General features: G+C 41.0%; 1 protein-coding gene across 3 annotated transcripts in view; it reads right to left on the reverse strand.

Annotated features, from left to right (window-relative positions):
* The window catches only part of itprid1 (ITPR interacting domain containing 1), a 96,777-nt gene that overhangs the window by 6,902 nt on the left and 73,198 nt on the right, over positions 1–16,677 (reverse strand). For all 3 annotated transcript variants that reach the window (XM_038722506.1, XM_038722496.1, XM_038722514.1), the window contains 2 exons: positions 1,922–2,049; positions 1,212–1,323 (listed from right to left, as the gene is read on the reverse strand). In XM_038722506.1, the coding sequence (XP_038578434.1) occupies positions 1,212–1,323; positions 1,922–2,049 (240 nt within the window). The remainder of the gene's footprint in view (positions 1–1,211; positions 1,324–1,921; positions 2,050–16,677) is intronic.

The raw sequence follows: 16,677 nt of genomic DNA on the forward strand, positions 1-16,677 counted from the left end.
GTTATCTGACAACTACTAAAACTGTTATTGTAGGCTACTCCAATATATAGGCTGCACACCTTCACAATTCACACTCTCGCTTGAGTGGTCGACATCCATCTCTGGAGAGACAGCAGTTTCTTCCAGATCGGTACCGCCACTTTCCGCACCAAAGATATCCACAATTATGGTACTGTAAACGGAAGTTTTTGGGGGAGGACTCCTGCCGGTCGGGTGGTGTTTTTTTGAAGACAAATCTCTTTTTGCTATCTCAGGTGGTCTTTCCACTTCTTCCTCACATCGCTCTCTGTCCGAAGGCAGCCGGAGTCAGAGCAATCGTTAATCGCCTCCGTTTCCATGTTGTTTTTTTCAGTCAGTGTGTGTCTGTGCTGACTTTACAGCTCAATTAACTTTCGTATCTCAATGTCGGTGAAATTTCCTTTCCTTTTTCTTGATCCTCCATTGAGACAGCTACAAGTTAACAAAACAGCGGAAGATAGTTTACAGCATAACCCAGCAACGCATGCCCCTAGGCAACCACTATAGTTCTGTGGCCATTCACATGAACGCGCATCGCTAAGACCAGGCGTAGTTAAGCCTAGGCTAAGTTTGGTTGGTGCAACCGACATTAGGTCAACTCTAAAGACTGGTCTTAACTAAGACCTACTAAGAAATTAGGACCAGGCTTAGTAAAACCCTGTTGGTGCAACCGGCTCCTTGTGTTCCTCTCCTCTCTGCCTGTGCTCCCTGTCAAATAAACACAAAGTGGCATAACAAATGCAGTGAGTGCAGTGCTGTTCTATAATATAGAATGTAAATGCTCTGTACTTGTATAGCGCCTTTCTAGTCTTTTCGACCACTCAAAGCGCTTTTACACTACATCTGCATTCACCAGTCATACACATTCATACACTGAGCCTAAGTGCTCAAACGGAAACTAACATTCACACACATTCATACGCTGGCGGAATAGCCGCCAGGGGCAATTCGGGGTTCAGTATCTTGCCCAAGGACACTTCGACACGCAACCAGGGGTAGCCAGGGATTGAACCGCCGACCTTCCGATTATCGGCCAACCCGCTCTATCCCCTGAGCCACAGCCATATAGTGACTTAAATCTAAAACTCTCCATCCAGCTGGCAGTGTAGAGCCAGTATTTTAGTACATTTTACATGTTACAACATCATCAGGGCATTTTCTATATGGACTACTCTACCAGCAGAGTGTGTTACCATTTTCAAGCTGTCGTCATAGTGATGGGCCAGTTCATTCAGCTGCATCTCCAGCTCTCCAGCCTCCTGTTTTACTTTTTGCCTCAGCTCCATTATGTCCCGAACCTTCTCCCTACGCGCACACACACACACACACACACACACACACTTATTGTCTGCCTTGATTTTAGTACGTGTATTGCATCATCCTGTACTGCTGTGATGACAGCAGATCTAGAATATTTGGTTCACACTGGCTCTTGATCAAGTTCACTTTATAAACACGACCTTTAAAAATTGCATTACAGATTGCATCATTTCTTTTGCACACATACATGTTGTTGTCATTTTTGTTTTGACTTTTAGAAAATCCACTGTACATTACATTGGTAGATCTTACAGATACTCTTTCTTTTTGTGTGTTGAGTGAGTGAACACTGTCATAGCTGTTGGAACCTAAGGAGTTTACCTTCAAGTGCTTTTCTGTTAAACAAGGAGCTTTGTCTGTTTTCTGAGGACAGAGATGCAGTGTAGCATCCTCCTGCTCTATTATCTGTGACAGAGGCTCCATGTACATGTCAGGTTCAAACAGCTCCATAAACTGAAGCTCCCCGTTGTCCCAGTGCAAACTAAAGCACCTACTATGGCTCTTTAAAGTACAGGTGTCACAACGTTGAAACCTTGCAGCCTGTACATGTCAGCAAAGCTTTGTAAAGTAGTGCAGTGTGTACCTGTCCTGGTCAGACAGAGATGTGTAAACTGCAGCTTGGTCTTCAGACAGCTGCTCCTCCATATTGCTGAGCACAGAGCGAAACTGCTGCAGACAAAGCATCATCTCCTCCAGCTCATCCAGAGAGTACTGTGGGGAACAGCCACACATTCAGATTTTCAAACATGAAAACTCAAGAATAATAATAGAAGCTTTTGAGGTTCCAGAAATACAAAAGGTCATAATGGTGATCAACACAGAAGCACATACAAGCCATACACAGCACTGACATGAGTATGGTATTAATGCTAAAAAAAACTAAATCACACACCACCGGGCTGCATTATTAGACACTAAAGCAGAAGTACATACATAAACCACATACAGTAGATTGATTGATAACAGATAAAACTAGCATGGTGCACAACATTTTGTTCCCTGTTCTGGTCCAATATCCACTGAACAGCTTCATTATTTTTAACAATTGCTAAGTCACATTATCAACTTTTTCAGAACTCAAAACACAAACATTCATTAAGTGACCACATCTCACAAATTCATTAAACTGTTTTCTCCCATAAACTCAACTACCACCAGGCCTCTGTGTATTTGTCATGGTATTCCATAAACCACTAACTTTAAAGGAGGGATTTTGTCAGATTCAGAGAATATCTCCTCATGGTCCGCTAGCTGTCCGTTCTGTCTACCGGTGTGCCGGTGTTTGTCCTCAGCCCTGGTTCTGTCAATGGGAAACTAACAAAGTTGCGGACCCACAACACTATTCCAGCCGTACCTGCCATGATGTGTGTGTCAGTAATGTTAAATGACTTGCCCACGGACATTCAGCTTACTTTCTAGTTCACCGTGACATGTTGTTGTTGTGATGTTAGCTATAGCAGCAGAAGAGCTGTGAGTAATGTCCTCTCTGTTAGCTTCATCTCAAGGGGAATATTCCACTTGCCAATAACAAAAGGAGGTAGGTAGGAATTTCTACTATTTTTTAATTAATATTCAGTGACATGTTAGAGCAATCTTAGATCAGTCCCGCACGATCCTCAACCTTACGGTGAAACTAGTAAATTTTATTACATTAACAACTTTGAGCATTAAATACTTACTTTGCTGCATTATGGAAACATTTTCTGCACCAATTTATGGTGGAAATGTCTTTATTTATATGAAGGGGAACAAAATTAAGGTGGCAGGTAAAATATAATGGAATCTAATGCAGTAATCAGCTTTTGGACAATGCACATTTGTTTCTTCTATAGTTCAATTGCATTGCATGTGTACTTATTGTCCATTATTCCATTTGTTATTCAACATTTATTGTTGCTGTTCAGAACATTTTTAACAAAAGCTTTCAAAAAGTGATGGAGACATTCTGACCTGTCTCCGGCGTCCCTAATGAAAATGACACCTATCTGTCAATATTTTTAAATGTCCCGCCCCATTCAGGCTGTGATTGGTCATTTCACGACAAGTGACATTGACGAGCTACATTCAGCACACAGCTGCTTTAAAGGCACCCGAGCTTCTCTTCTCCCTCGTCTCTTTCGCCAACAGAGTTTAGAAGGCAGGCAAGAACAGAAGCAGGTGAGCATCACGTAGCACCCAGAGAACCGGATATGGAGAGAGCAGAGGAGAGTACCAGCAGCTTGGGAGAAGTTTCGGTCCCGGTACTCCAAAGAGTAAAATGTTGAGGTGCCGGTACTGTGTACTGGAGTGTACCGCCCCACTTCAAGCACTGGATTAGACATATTTTAACATTATTATTATGGTCATCCCTCATCAGTGTGAAGTGATGCAGTTCCTCATTCCATCATTACAGTCCATCATTGCAGGTATGATTGTAATAATCTAACCGATTTACAATGATTTAAATAAAAAAGTTTTATCTGGACTGTATACATGTTGTGTGTATTTGGAAGTGAAGAAGACAGCAGTCAGTCCCTTTCACATGGTGTATCATTGCAATGAAATTCAGTAAGAGAGTTCCTAAAAGAACAGCTTCAGCAGTGCTCTTCTAGTGATGTTTGACCCGTACTGGTTCAGCTGAACAGATCAGTATCACTTTAATGAGTTACGTTAGCAGGGGAAAAACTGCTAGTCTTTGTGCTAAACCAAGCATACTTCACTGTACTGGACGCACAGAGATTAAGTTGATATAATTTTCTCATCTGGGGAAGACAGCAATCAAAGGATTTTGTAAATATCAGTCACTTCCTTTAAGGGACTTAAAGGCAGAAGCGTTGGCAACAAAATATCATGCCTCTGAGTGGCACTCCATTCAAGATCCTGTCCATTGATACTGAACCAGACTGAGCAGCAACAGTCACTTCCATCACATTCTCCTTAATTCCAACAGACCTGAGGAACAAAAACCTGCCTCTGTCAGCAGAGAAGAATACACAGTGGCATTTGAGTTCCTAAATGTGATGATTTTCCAGCATAGAGAAAAATGTGAGATAAAAGGCTTTAGCACCTCTGAAAACCATAAAGTAAAGGTGCTGCAGTGCCAAAACATAGCAAGTGTAATCATCCTCCTTTAACTTCTGCAAACATAGCAGCATTCTTAAATTCTAATGTGACTTTAATTATTCAGGCAGCACCACTGCCTGTATAAAACTTTTATGTGGGACTGGTCTCTTCCAAAGACCAAGTCAGGATTTTATGTGTTTAATGGTATTCCATATTTTACTCAGGTAACATCAGTGCCTACCACTTTCCAAAGCATAAAACCACATGTATGTGCAATCCGTAAAAAAAAAACACTGCCGGTTTTGGTTTTTCCGTTTTAAAATCAAAACGGAAAAACAGTGCAACTACGTTTAGTTCTATATACCGATAACCGGTGTTGTATCTCTATGGAACTCCCAAAGTGTCAGAACTTAATGAAAGAATAAATAAATAAATGGGGAAATATATGCAAGAATGAATGAATAAAATAATAAATGAATGAATGGGGAAATATATGCAAGAAAGAATGAATGAATGACAGAATAAATAAATAAATGTGGAAATATAAGAAAGAAAGAATAAATTAATTAAAGAATAAATATATACATTTGCTTTTGCCTTTTCCTTACGAAAACCTATTGTCATTGCTTTTCCTTTGCAAACCCAACCTATCAATCAATGTGTTTTGGCCAGCCCACTAAGTCCAACTAATCGCTCATAGAAGTGTTCGTTTCAAGGCAGCCTCACTCTGCTAATTGCAGTCACGGAACTTGGCATCGTCACCTTGTTGTGCCTTATGGAGATTCTGCATGCAAATACCAGACAAATGATGTTTTACTATGCGGTTATTTTACAGACATTCCCAGAAGCATGTGCTTCAGCTGGTAAGTGAAATCCTAGCATTTTATTAATGTGTTGTTAGCAATAATTAGCAGGTATCGGTACATTACATTAGGTCGTTTGCTTAGCCATTTAACTAGCTAATTAACCAGCTTCAAACGAGACAACGATGCTCAAAAAACAATAGTGTAACTTAATACATGGTTAACACAGTTTTTGAAGAGTCCTTGACAGGAATCAAAAGGTATTAGTTTTTGCACTTAATGTGATAAAACTTTGGAACAAAAGTAATCGGAGAGTTGATGGTGCGCCGCATTTAGGTAACTGTTAGGTAGGTAGATTTATTTTGTCACAGTATCACAGGTTATATAGTAAAATTGAGTTTGTAACTCACTTCTGCTAAGTAGCAGACAATAAAACATTTAAAAGCAATTACAAAAATGGTAAACAGAAATAAACTATACTATTCAGTGTAGCAGTGCTGAGGATGAATTTGAGCTCAAGAGTCTGATCACTACTGTGGTGTCCGAACAATAATGCTGCGATGATGTGTCAAGAAGAAATCCGCTTGACACTGTTCTTGATCATAAAAGTTTATTACATCAAGGAATTCAGCATCAATTACAAGCTCTGCAGCAGCTTGGAGAGTGACCCAGCCCGATAACCACTCTGTCTCTCTGTACATCGAACACAGCTTATATAGGACATGTTTAGGTCTCTGCTAAATACCATATAAGGGCAAAGTCCCTTCATAGACACTAATCTCTAATTCCCCTAACACTGCACCCATCAATCATTACTTCCCCTAACACTGGGTCCACTGTGCCTCTCTCCAGCTCTGGGTCAGGGGTCAAGTTCTTATAGGAGGGTTCACTCTTGGTACACCCATCAATCATTACTTCCCCATAAGGGTTCACTGTCCCTCTCACCAGCTGCAGAGCATTATGTTAAACTGTAATGGCCAAATGCACATATGTTATACACCACACTACATTTTCCATTCATACCTTCACCAGTCTGTAATCTGCATTAGGCTTCATTAACCAAAATGAGCTGTCATTCAGGCTGTGTGTATGCAGTTACGCAGATCAGCCCTAGTGTCGGCGCTTGTTACAGCACAGAGCTGGGCGGATGCAAACATTTAAAAATTCAGGCAAATACCTTTTCAAGGTCAAAGTTTATGTATTTTTTTTTTCAGGTTAAGGCTTTATTGTTCTGCTCACTGGATTACAGTTGGTAATCCAGTGAGCACACACCATGGCACTGGTGGCCTGCTGGAAAGCAGCCTACATCGCTCTTTCACAAGCTGGCAAATTAAATACTATCACTATCCATGAACGGCGCATTTAAAGCATTTAGTCTCTGCAGAGAAAATGAAGACTACACACTGTAACGTCAGTAAGTCAGATGATCACTGGATGGATTCTAATATATTAACAGTATCCTTTTGATGAAAAGAGCATAGCTTTCTTTTGATGGCCATTAGCCTGTTTCTTTCACATCGGTTAGCCTACTATTTGTTTTATAGCGATGTCCGACAGTGAGTCCATAAACAGAATGTCGCCGGTGAAACTAATCTTGGCTTTCACTCAGCAGTTGCCAGCTGTTCAGCAAACAAAAATTTCTGAGATGCACAGAGAGAGAGAAAATACGGGTAGATAAAACAGTCCTGTTGGGCTTTACAAATTGGCCTTCCTCTGTATGAAGGCTTACCCTGCTTCAACAACGAGCTGCTCCCTTGTTACTGCCACAACAATTGTTTGCGTTGTGAACATTATGTTCATAGATGCTTTAGGAATAATTAGATTTTATTGGCTGCCTGCAAATAGTGGCTGGGCAGCAAGCATGATATTTTAAAGTGATCTTATCAATTTATTCATGGAGATGTAAAAAGGAAAATGTTAAACAGAAATAGCTAAATTACACATAATCAACCAGCAAAGCAAATTGCATTCCCTAGAAATCAGGTGCGTAGGAGCGACTTTGAACCCTGGGGGGGACGCTGAAATGCTATCCCCCGATTTTTTATTTTAAATAAAGCACTTAAATGCTCATTTCTAATGACTTTTGAAAACAGATTGTACTTATTAGACAAACTCCTGGGCCACTTATTTGCCTCTGTCCGTGAGCATCCTTGACCTTAAAAACTTGTGTCCTGAGGTGTGCATGTGTCCCTGCCACGTGTCCATAAACAATTTGAAAGCTTTTCCATAGTTTTTATGGTAGGTAGTCAGTGGAGTTTTGTTCTAGTTATATTATACTCCATCTCTCTGACTGTGCATCCGAGTCTTCATAATATCCCCTCCTCAGTCTATTCTCCATCTTCTCTCACTGCAAAGACCCTCTTTCAGTCACACTAATGAGTACATTCTGTTTTCAAAAGTCATTACAAATGAGCATTTAAGTGCTTTATTTAAAAAAAATCAGGGAGGCATGCCCCCGAACTCCCCTAGCATTTCAGCGTCCCCCCCAGATTCAAAGTCGCTCCTACGCCTTGCCGCACCACCAGAATGGTGCGGCAGCTGAAACTTCTATATCTCTTCCCAGAAGGCAGCAGGGGACTGTTGACGAAGTTGCCTATCAGAACGAAACCAACGTTGTAGCTAACGACTGACATCTGCACCGGTGTGTTCACTCTGGCTTTACTTGGTCTGTGCTTGTAAATATCCACCGTCTGCACGTCCTGTTACGTAATAGATAAAAACTCTCTCTGTGTTTCTCTGCAAAATGCTAAAACGGGTTGCTGTTAACCTGGGCAGCCCGCCAAAGTAAAGTCTGTGTGGGGAAACACTGAGTACCAGTTCAATAACACATAAAATGAGAGGTAAATGATAAATATACATGATTCAGTCCTTTGATCTAACACGGGTTCTCAGCCCCGCGACCCACAAAGCTGGCAAGGTTCTTGACCTCGTTCTTGTCTGAAACTGTGCCACAGAGTGCCTAACAGTCACACCTCTACATGTGTCTGACCACATTCAGTTCACGGTATGCCTACAGGAAAAGCCCATTCTTCCAACACCATTGGTTTCACACCGCCGCAACCTCCGCAACCTGTCTCCCGCTCACTTTGCCTCAGTGGTAGCTTCCGCTCTACCCACCCTCAACACATTTTCCTCACTTGAGGTCAATGATGCCACACAATCTCTGTGCTCTACACTAAGCTCGTGCCTGGATAGCCTGTGTCCTCTATCCACCAAGCCTGCTCGCCCAAACCAGCCCCACCCGTGGCTAACTGATACCATCCGTGGGCTCCGTACTGATCTCAGAGTGGCTGAAAGAAAATGGCGAAAAACCAAAGACCCCGCCGACCTTAAGGGTTTTCAATTGCTCCTATCCTCCTTCTCAACAAGCATCAGTGCTGCCAAAACTGCGTTCTATAATGACAGAATAAGCAGTGCCACTGACTCAAGGAAATTATTTTCTACTTTTAAAGCACTACTGAATCCTCCTCCACCTCCACCACCCACAAACTTGTCTGCTGATACCTTTGCTGCCTTCTTCACAGGCAAAGTGGAGTTCTTTGAAACACTCAAACTCAAAACACTCAAAAAAAGTGGAATTCTTTGAAACACTCAAACTCAACAATTGTAGCAGTCCTACTACATCTTTTCCTCTGCCCTTCCAGGTCAGTGGTTGTTCACTCTCCTCGTTTACTCTTCTCACAGAGAGCGAAGTATCAGAACTCTTAACCCGTAGCCGTCCAACTACATGCGAATCTCCTCCAAGCCATATCTCCTACTGTGGTCCCAACAATCACTCATGTCATAAATACTTCTCTGGCTTCAGGAACCTTCCCGACCACTTTCAAAAGGGCTCGGGTTACACCCTTGCTCAAAAAGCCCTCATTTGACCCAGCTCAAGTTGAGAACTATCAACCAGTGTCTCTTCTTCCAAAACCATTGAACGGGCAGTATTCAAACAGGTCTCAGAATTCCTCTCAGGGAATGACCTCCTAGATCCATATCAGTCTTGTTTTAAGAGTTCCCACTCTACTGAAACGGCTCTTCTGTCTGTAACAGAAGTCCTAAGGTCAGCTAAAGCTGCAGCCCAATCCTCAGTTCTTATCCTGCTTGACCTATCAGCTGCCTTTGACACAGTCAACCACAGGATCCTGCTATCCGCTCTCTCAGCAATGGGCACCTCGTTCCTACAATGTTTTGTGGCAAGGACAATTATCCTCCTCCCACTGCCTCTCCACAGGGGTACCCCAGTGCTTGGGCCCCTTCCCTTCTCAATTTACACCACCTCACTGGGGCCAATCATTCGCTTGCACGGCTTCGGGTGTCATGATTGATGACCTTTTCAGACCATGTTGCTACTGTGTCTCGGTCATGCCGCTTTTCTCTATACAACATAAGGAAAATCAGGCCCTACCTCACTCAGTACGCCACCCAGCTTCTGGTACAGGCCATGGTTATCTCTCGCATCGACTATTGCAATGCACTCCTAGCAGATCTCCCAGCTTGTGCGGTGAAACCCTTACAAATGATTCAGAACGCAGCAGCGCGTCTGGTTTTTGATCAGCCCAAAAGGACTCATGTCACTCCATTACTCGGTGACCTCCACTGGCTCCCCGTGGCCTCCAGAATCAAATTCAAGTCACTAATGCTTGCATACAGAGTGACTACTGGTTCTGCACCCATCTACCTAAACTCCATAATACAAACTTACGTTCCTTCTCGGCTGATACGCTCCTCCAACGAACGTCGGCTGGCTCTGCCATCCCTTCGCACAAAGCAATCCCAGTCCCGGCTATTCTCATCTGTGACACCACGATGGTGGAACGAGATACCACACACCATCAGAGCAGGGGCATCCCTCTTTAACTTCAAGAAGCTCTTGAAAACTCATCTCTTCCGAGAACACTTCCTCTTATAACATCTCTAACTCCTAACCTCTAACATGCACTTCCTGTGCTCTTCTTCTTCTATCCCCTACAATGATCTTGTATTGATTGCACTTTTTGTTTTGATTGCACTTTTTGTTAACTCTTACTTCCTTCCCTAGGTATCTACCCCATTGATGTGATATGTACTATGAGCTCTTACTAGTAATTATTTCTGCTCTTACTAGTATGTTTTGTCAGTTGTAGCTCTGTAGTTGATGCTCTGTTGATGCTTGTATGTTGTTCCTCAAATGTAAGTCACTTTGGATAAAAGCGTCTGCCAAATGAGTAAATGTAAATGTAAGACCAAAATTGAGTGTTAAAAATGGTGCCTCTGGTGTAGATTATTATTGCATATTTGCTATATATTTGGGAATAGCAGCAAAGATTAATATTGCACATTTGAGTAAATAGTGTATTGTGTAATAAAGTTAAATAAATTCAGGTTAAATCATTCTAAATGGGACAACTATTCCACCTGCTGTTATAAAGTTTTACCTGCATCAAGTAACGTTAGTAATCAATAAGGTAAAGGATTATGGATAATCCTCCAACGGAGGATTTGCTTTTAGGTAAGGTGTCTGTGAATATCCATGGACTAAACAATGATAACTAAGTTGAAAAGCACATAAAGGTTGAGCTAGCTTTATTTTGTTGAATGTTAGATTAAATTTGGCATGTTTATATAAAGTTAACCATTAATTTTGTGTTCTCTCCAGGGTGGCTTGCTAACTTTAACATGATGCCATTTTTCCTGACAGATTGTTGCTGCTGTTTGTCCACATGAGATGACGATTCTACACTATTGTCCTTTGTCATAAATGCAGGTATATTGAATGTGTTGTTCTAAAGAGTGTAGTAGTATTTAAACATTAAGTGGACACACTTCCTGTTATTTGCCTCCTAGTATGTTGTCATGTAAACCAAGTTGCATAATTGTTAGCATAAAATGGAAAAATACATATAAAAAGGTAAGAGTGAAGAACAACTGTATGAACACTGTTCTGAATTCCAATATACTGCCAGCAGGTGGCATTGTTGCATAATGTATGGTCTGGAAATTCGGTCAGGCAGTGAGTAAGGTAACTAAGGGGTCCATGTGCTTTTTGTCATGTGGTGTTATGACGAGTTTTGCCTGCCTGCCGAGAATTGCATGCAACTCCAAATAATGCTTTTAAACGGTGTAATATTCTTTGTGGGCTTCATCAATGGTGATGATTCGAAGTATATATTTTATGAACGTTTAGAGTCTTTAATATTTTAATACACTTAGTAGAAGTACCATTCCTTGACATTCAGTAAATATATGTGGTGATCATGCTGTTTGATCAATGAGCACAGCAAAGTGTCTGAGAAGGACCCAAATAGGTGGATGTTCCTGTTCCTGTGTCACTCTCTGATATCTATTGCAGATGAAGAAACTATCCTAAGGTTGAGTAGACACCCCTACCACGGGTTGTTCTTCAATAAACACATTTTCATGCATGTTGTTCTGTTCTCACAATTTAAGAGGGACAAATTTTGTTGTTTCATTTATTTAGTTTACTTATTTATCGAGTAGTGAATTTAAAATTTTAAATCCATTATATGATCAATGTGTTGTACTTTGGCACTAGAGAGAGCATGCAATGTTTGTCCACATGCGATGACGATTCTACACTATTGTCCTTTGTCCTAAATACAACTGTGGAGTAAATCTGCTGTTACTACAAACCTTACGAGCTCCGAGAGATTCAGTTAGACAGGCGACATATCACAGAGATCATACATGTTACCCTAATTAAGTAGTAAGTACTTACTTACTTACCCTAATTGTTACATGCTATAGAGGTTATCATGCTGAGGTGATCTCAGAGTACAGTAGGTTTTTGGGAGGAAACTGTTTGTGTGCTTTGTCAATAGTTTTTTACCCATATTTATTTTGTGGTACCAGGGGAACTGATTGCAGAATCCGTCCAGATGTGGAGCACCTGTGTCCACCTCTACACGATATAAAAGTCCCACCTTCGAGCTTGTGCACCTTGCTGCTTTGCTTAATCTTTTGTTTTTACTTTTACTCTACAATATAACACTACTGATTTAAAATTATGACACTAGGTTCCCATCCATAGGTTCTATCATTATAACTATATTATATACTATATACCATTGTTTATTTCTTTGATATATATGTAACCGCATTTATAGTCACCTTAGTTAGTTAATAAATCTCACCGTAACCAAAGGAATTGTGTGTGTATTGCCTGTCTCCAAGTCCCTGCCACGAGAATTTGAGATTTCAATATGAGACTGACTGACTGATTTAAGATAATTGAGCGATTGTTAACTAACTGATCACTATAATAATACACTACAATAATTGTCTAATTATTAGCCATATTCAGGGAATCCCGAGACCCTGGGCGAACGGAATCTCGGGTGGTGCATCGCGAGAGATTTATGAATTAATATTTTCTGAACATTAAAATTCATAATTTGGCATTCTCATAATTTTATTAGATCAATGTAGTCATGCTATAGCCTTTTCTACATCAGTCCATGCCAACAGATACCAGCACACTGTCCAGCACACTGAAGATAGGATCCCAGGTCTCTGCAGCTCTCTGGGCACCAGGTGGGATCAACACTGTGGGAGGAAAATAAATGTGTAATAAATGCTTCAGGTAATGGAAAATATATAGTTAACCATATAAGATGGTGAGATTGTTGACAACACTATTATGTCACATGTTGGAGAAAATTGAACAAAGAAGCAAAGCCTCAAAATGTGTGACAATCTTTAAATATCTTTTTGTGTTGGCCTTTAAAGACAGACCATGGAAAATCAGCTGTCATATGTCAAGTAGCCAAGACAAGTATAAGTTTAAGCTGTGTGTAGCAGACAGGGTGGAGGCTTCATAGGTGGCCATGACCTCCACAACAACCGACCACTGAAAGAAATGATTTGTTACCAATATATGAAAGTTCCCTTATCATATTATATTATAATATGCCCTAGTCATATTCAAGACAAAAATCTCGCACAGCACTGTCTATTGCATTAATGCTCAAGTCAAAACTAGCACGTGGGGAATTACAATCTTTAACGTAAGCTGTTAGGCAATAAAGGTTAACAGTTATGTCTAATGGTTTGCAAGCTAAATACCATCATGTAATCTAGCACTAGCTTATTAAGTTGTTTAAGTTTATTAACGTTATAATAAAGTGACATCCAAATAAACCACTTGTAACATTAGTTAGCCTATGTGAAAATCTAAATTCAGGTTCATTGATTTGCTTCAGATTTTTCATTTCAGATGTATTATATGCATTTTTACCCTTGTGTAGTATAATCTCAATAACAGATAAATTGTTATTTCAAGTTTTGTTGAGTAGTTTCAGGTTAACTTACCTCCAGTGTAATGTCAAGCTGGTAATGATACGGCCACTGGCTACCAACCACCAACGTCGACTTGCCTCTGGGGGGTTTAGCCGATTAGCTACCTCCATTCTAGCAACGCAGAGTAGCATATTAGCTTGGTAGCCATAGGTGCTTGGTTTCAGAAATCAGGAACCTTAGTTCCTTCAAAACAGCTGTTCAAATCAATGGGTGATGTCATGGACACTGTGTCGATTTTTTATACAGTCAATCATCATAATACACACAGTAATGTGCACAGCATATCGATACAATCGATCAGTCATCGGCTGCTCAGACTTGACTTAGTGGGCAGGCCAAAACACATTGATTGACAGGTTGGGTTTGCAAAGGAAAAGCAGTGACAAGTCTCTTAAGGGAATGGCAATGACAAAAGGTTTTCATAAGGAAAAGGCAAAAGCAAATGTATGTATTTATTCTTTAATTAATTAATTCTTTCTTACTTATATTTCCACATATTTATTTATTCTTTTATTCATTCATTCTTTCATGCATATATTACCCCATTTATTTACTTATTCTTTTATTATGTTCTGACACTTCCACAGTATCCCTACTGGTTTTCAAACTAACTGCCTGTTGTACACGTGCGCCTGTTGTTTGCAACAGCTGTGGTCTGCTTCCGTTCCCGTATTGGTCACACTCATTAAACATATAGGCTATTTCTTTTCAAGTTGCATCGCATCTCATAGTGACTGTGGCTAATATCATTGTAGAAGTGAGCACTATATTATAGCCACATACGAACACAGAAATAACAGAAAATGCATCAAACTGGGTTTGAACTCACTAGAGTAAAAACAACTCCTTATTGTGGCGCATTGCTTTGCCTGTGAGCCACTCAAACACTCAGTATTTTCCTATTTCCAGTCAAGTATTGATTAAGTAGAATCCAGAATCCAGCTAGAATTTTGTTTTGGGCATCTGGTTACCTGAGCGATCTAAGAAAATACTCGAATATATTTAACAAGGGTTTTTTTCTCGAGGCTACGACCAGGGTGCGAACTACGGGGGAGCTAGTGTGAGTTTGGCTCCTCTTAAAGAGTATTCTGCTCATTTTCAGGTTCAAAATCTTATTTAGGGGTTGTACCAGAACAGGTTTACATGGTTTAATTTTCAAAAAACACCATATCTTTCTCATACTGCACAGTGCTGCAGCTCCTCTTTCACGCTCCACTCTTGAGCTACTGATGCATCTTACTTGTACAAAATCTTGTCCTTACCATAGTAATAATCCACTTTTTACATCCAATTTTCCACACCCACCTCATTGCAGTTTCAGGGAGGTTCTTCTTGGTCGAAACCCACCAGAGCTGAATTACCAGCAGCAGACCCAACTCGGGCCTTGGTGCTGCACCGATGGCCCTGCAGGCAGAGGTTGGTGAGATAAAGAACGAGTTCCGGTCCATCGAACGGCTCATCAAGGAGCTTCTCCAGTGGCAGTCAGAACTATGCTCCCGGCTGACATGTCTTGAGCCTGTGGGTAGCCAGCGGCCTTTCTCCTCAGCCACAGTTTCACCTCGTTCCCCCGCCTGGTCGTACGTGGTCAATGGTCGCAAAAGGTTTTCCCTCCCCCTCTGTGATTGGTCCGCAGTTGGTGGTGATGATATCCCTCTCAGCAACTTCTTCTCTCCTTTGGCCGGGCATCCCCTTAAGCTTCTCCTCTCCCATCACATCGCCTGTCCGTGGAGTGGACGAGGTGCAGCCTATCCGGTCGGCCACCAGAAAACGTCACACCTCCCCCACATCGTCGTCCCCTTCATCAGCCCCTCCAGGATCCAAACGTCCCCGCCTGTCCCTCCTGCAGAACCCTGACATCACAACTCACTTGTTGTCAGCTCCAGCTCCTCCCCTCCATCTCAACCACCTGCTGCTGTCCTAGCATCTCCCCCCACACAATCATCAGAAAAGGTAGTCAATCACTGTTCTTATCTGGACTCAGTCAGCTCATCACTGCTTGACATGAAATTCAGACCAAAACTTGTAGCTTATCACATACTGTCTATCAGGAGGCAAGACAGCTGATTTTATTGAGCTAATTCCAGCCCTACCTGTCATTCAGAAGAGCTTTAACGGCTCTCCAGCCCGTCTTCTTCCTCATTTATCTCTGATTTTATCAAACTCATAGTCTTTTAACTTGGTCCAATATGTAAAACAGCCCTCTCATAACAAAGGTCACACATTTATCCTTGTACTCAGCTATGGTTTCTGTGTAGATGATGTGTCTTTGGTAGATTTTGACAATTGAAAAACTGGTACGTTCTGCTCTGGTCAAGAAAATTTGAGGAGAACTTACAATGGCAGCCAATGGAGAATTTTCTGTCACTCTTGTCCTTTGGAAGGACACAGAGAAAAATCTATAACTCAGAGGGATTTAAAAAGCCCATGTGAGGAACCACAACAAAAATTTATTATGTTTCTGGTGTAAAATTATGCATGACGAGTTAAAATTGTGGCCAAGCAAGCAAGTTAAAGAGAAAAGTTTAAGACGATTTCACAAGCCTGCTTAGTGATGATGTTACCCGCTCTAAGACACGCAATACACACCCGTTATAAACACAGGAAAGAGCTCAAAAAAGCATAAAACTTCGACAGCGAACAAACCATAAAATATCGATATATATCGAAACGCTGAATACATCATTAATAGATTAACTTCTTGTGACCAATTTACAGTTTAAATCAAGTCTGTAGCTGAAAGTATGCTGAACTGGTGAGCTTTAGTAAAGTGGAGTAGGTATGAGGAGGAATTTAACAGTCTCTCCATTCACTTACAATGGGAGAATTTTCCTGGAAAACCTTGAATATTTTGAAAGGTATTCAAAGTATCAATGACAAAAGTAATAGCACCCCAATTTACATTGAGCCGGACAACTTGGAGTATGAATGGAGAGTGTACGTCAAAAGATGTGGGACTAGTTAGCGGACAAAAAAATGTGACGGAAGAATAATAATAACTAGATAAGCAATTTCTGAAGAAACTGTGGTGTGAATGCTGTCTGCTGAATGGCTTGCGCTAAACTGAATTGCTGGCTTGAATAAAGTATAATAGTACAAATGTATGAAAAAAGTGGAAAGGTTTGTTGAAAAGCTGACGCTAAACTGCATTGCTGGCTTTAATGTGCAGAAAGTAGCTGAAGGACTATGAAATCTTGGAAATGTTGGGAAATGT

Source organism: Micropterus salmoides, unplaced genomic scaffold (assembly GCF_014851395.1).
Source record: "Micropterus salmoides isolate LMB-PRFRI ecotype aquatic unplaced genomic scaffold, ASM1485139v1 Ms_hic_scaffold_1, whole genome shotgun sequence".
Lineage (NCBI taxonomy): Eukaryota > Metazoa > Chordata > Actinopteri > Centrarchiformes > Centrarchidae > Micropterus > Micropterus salmoides.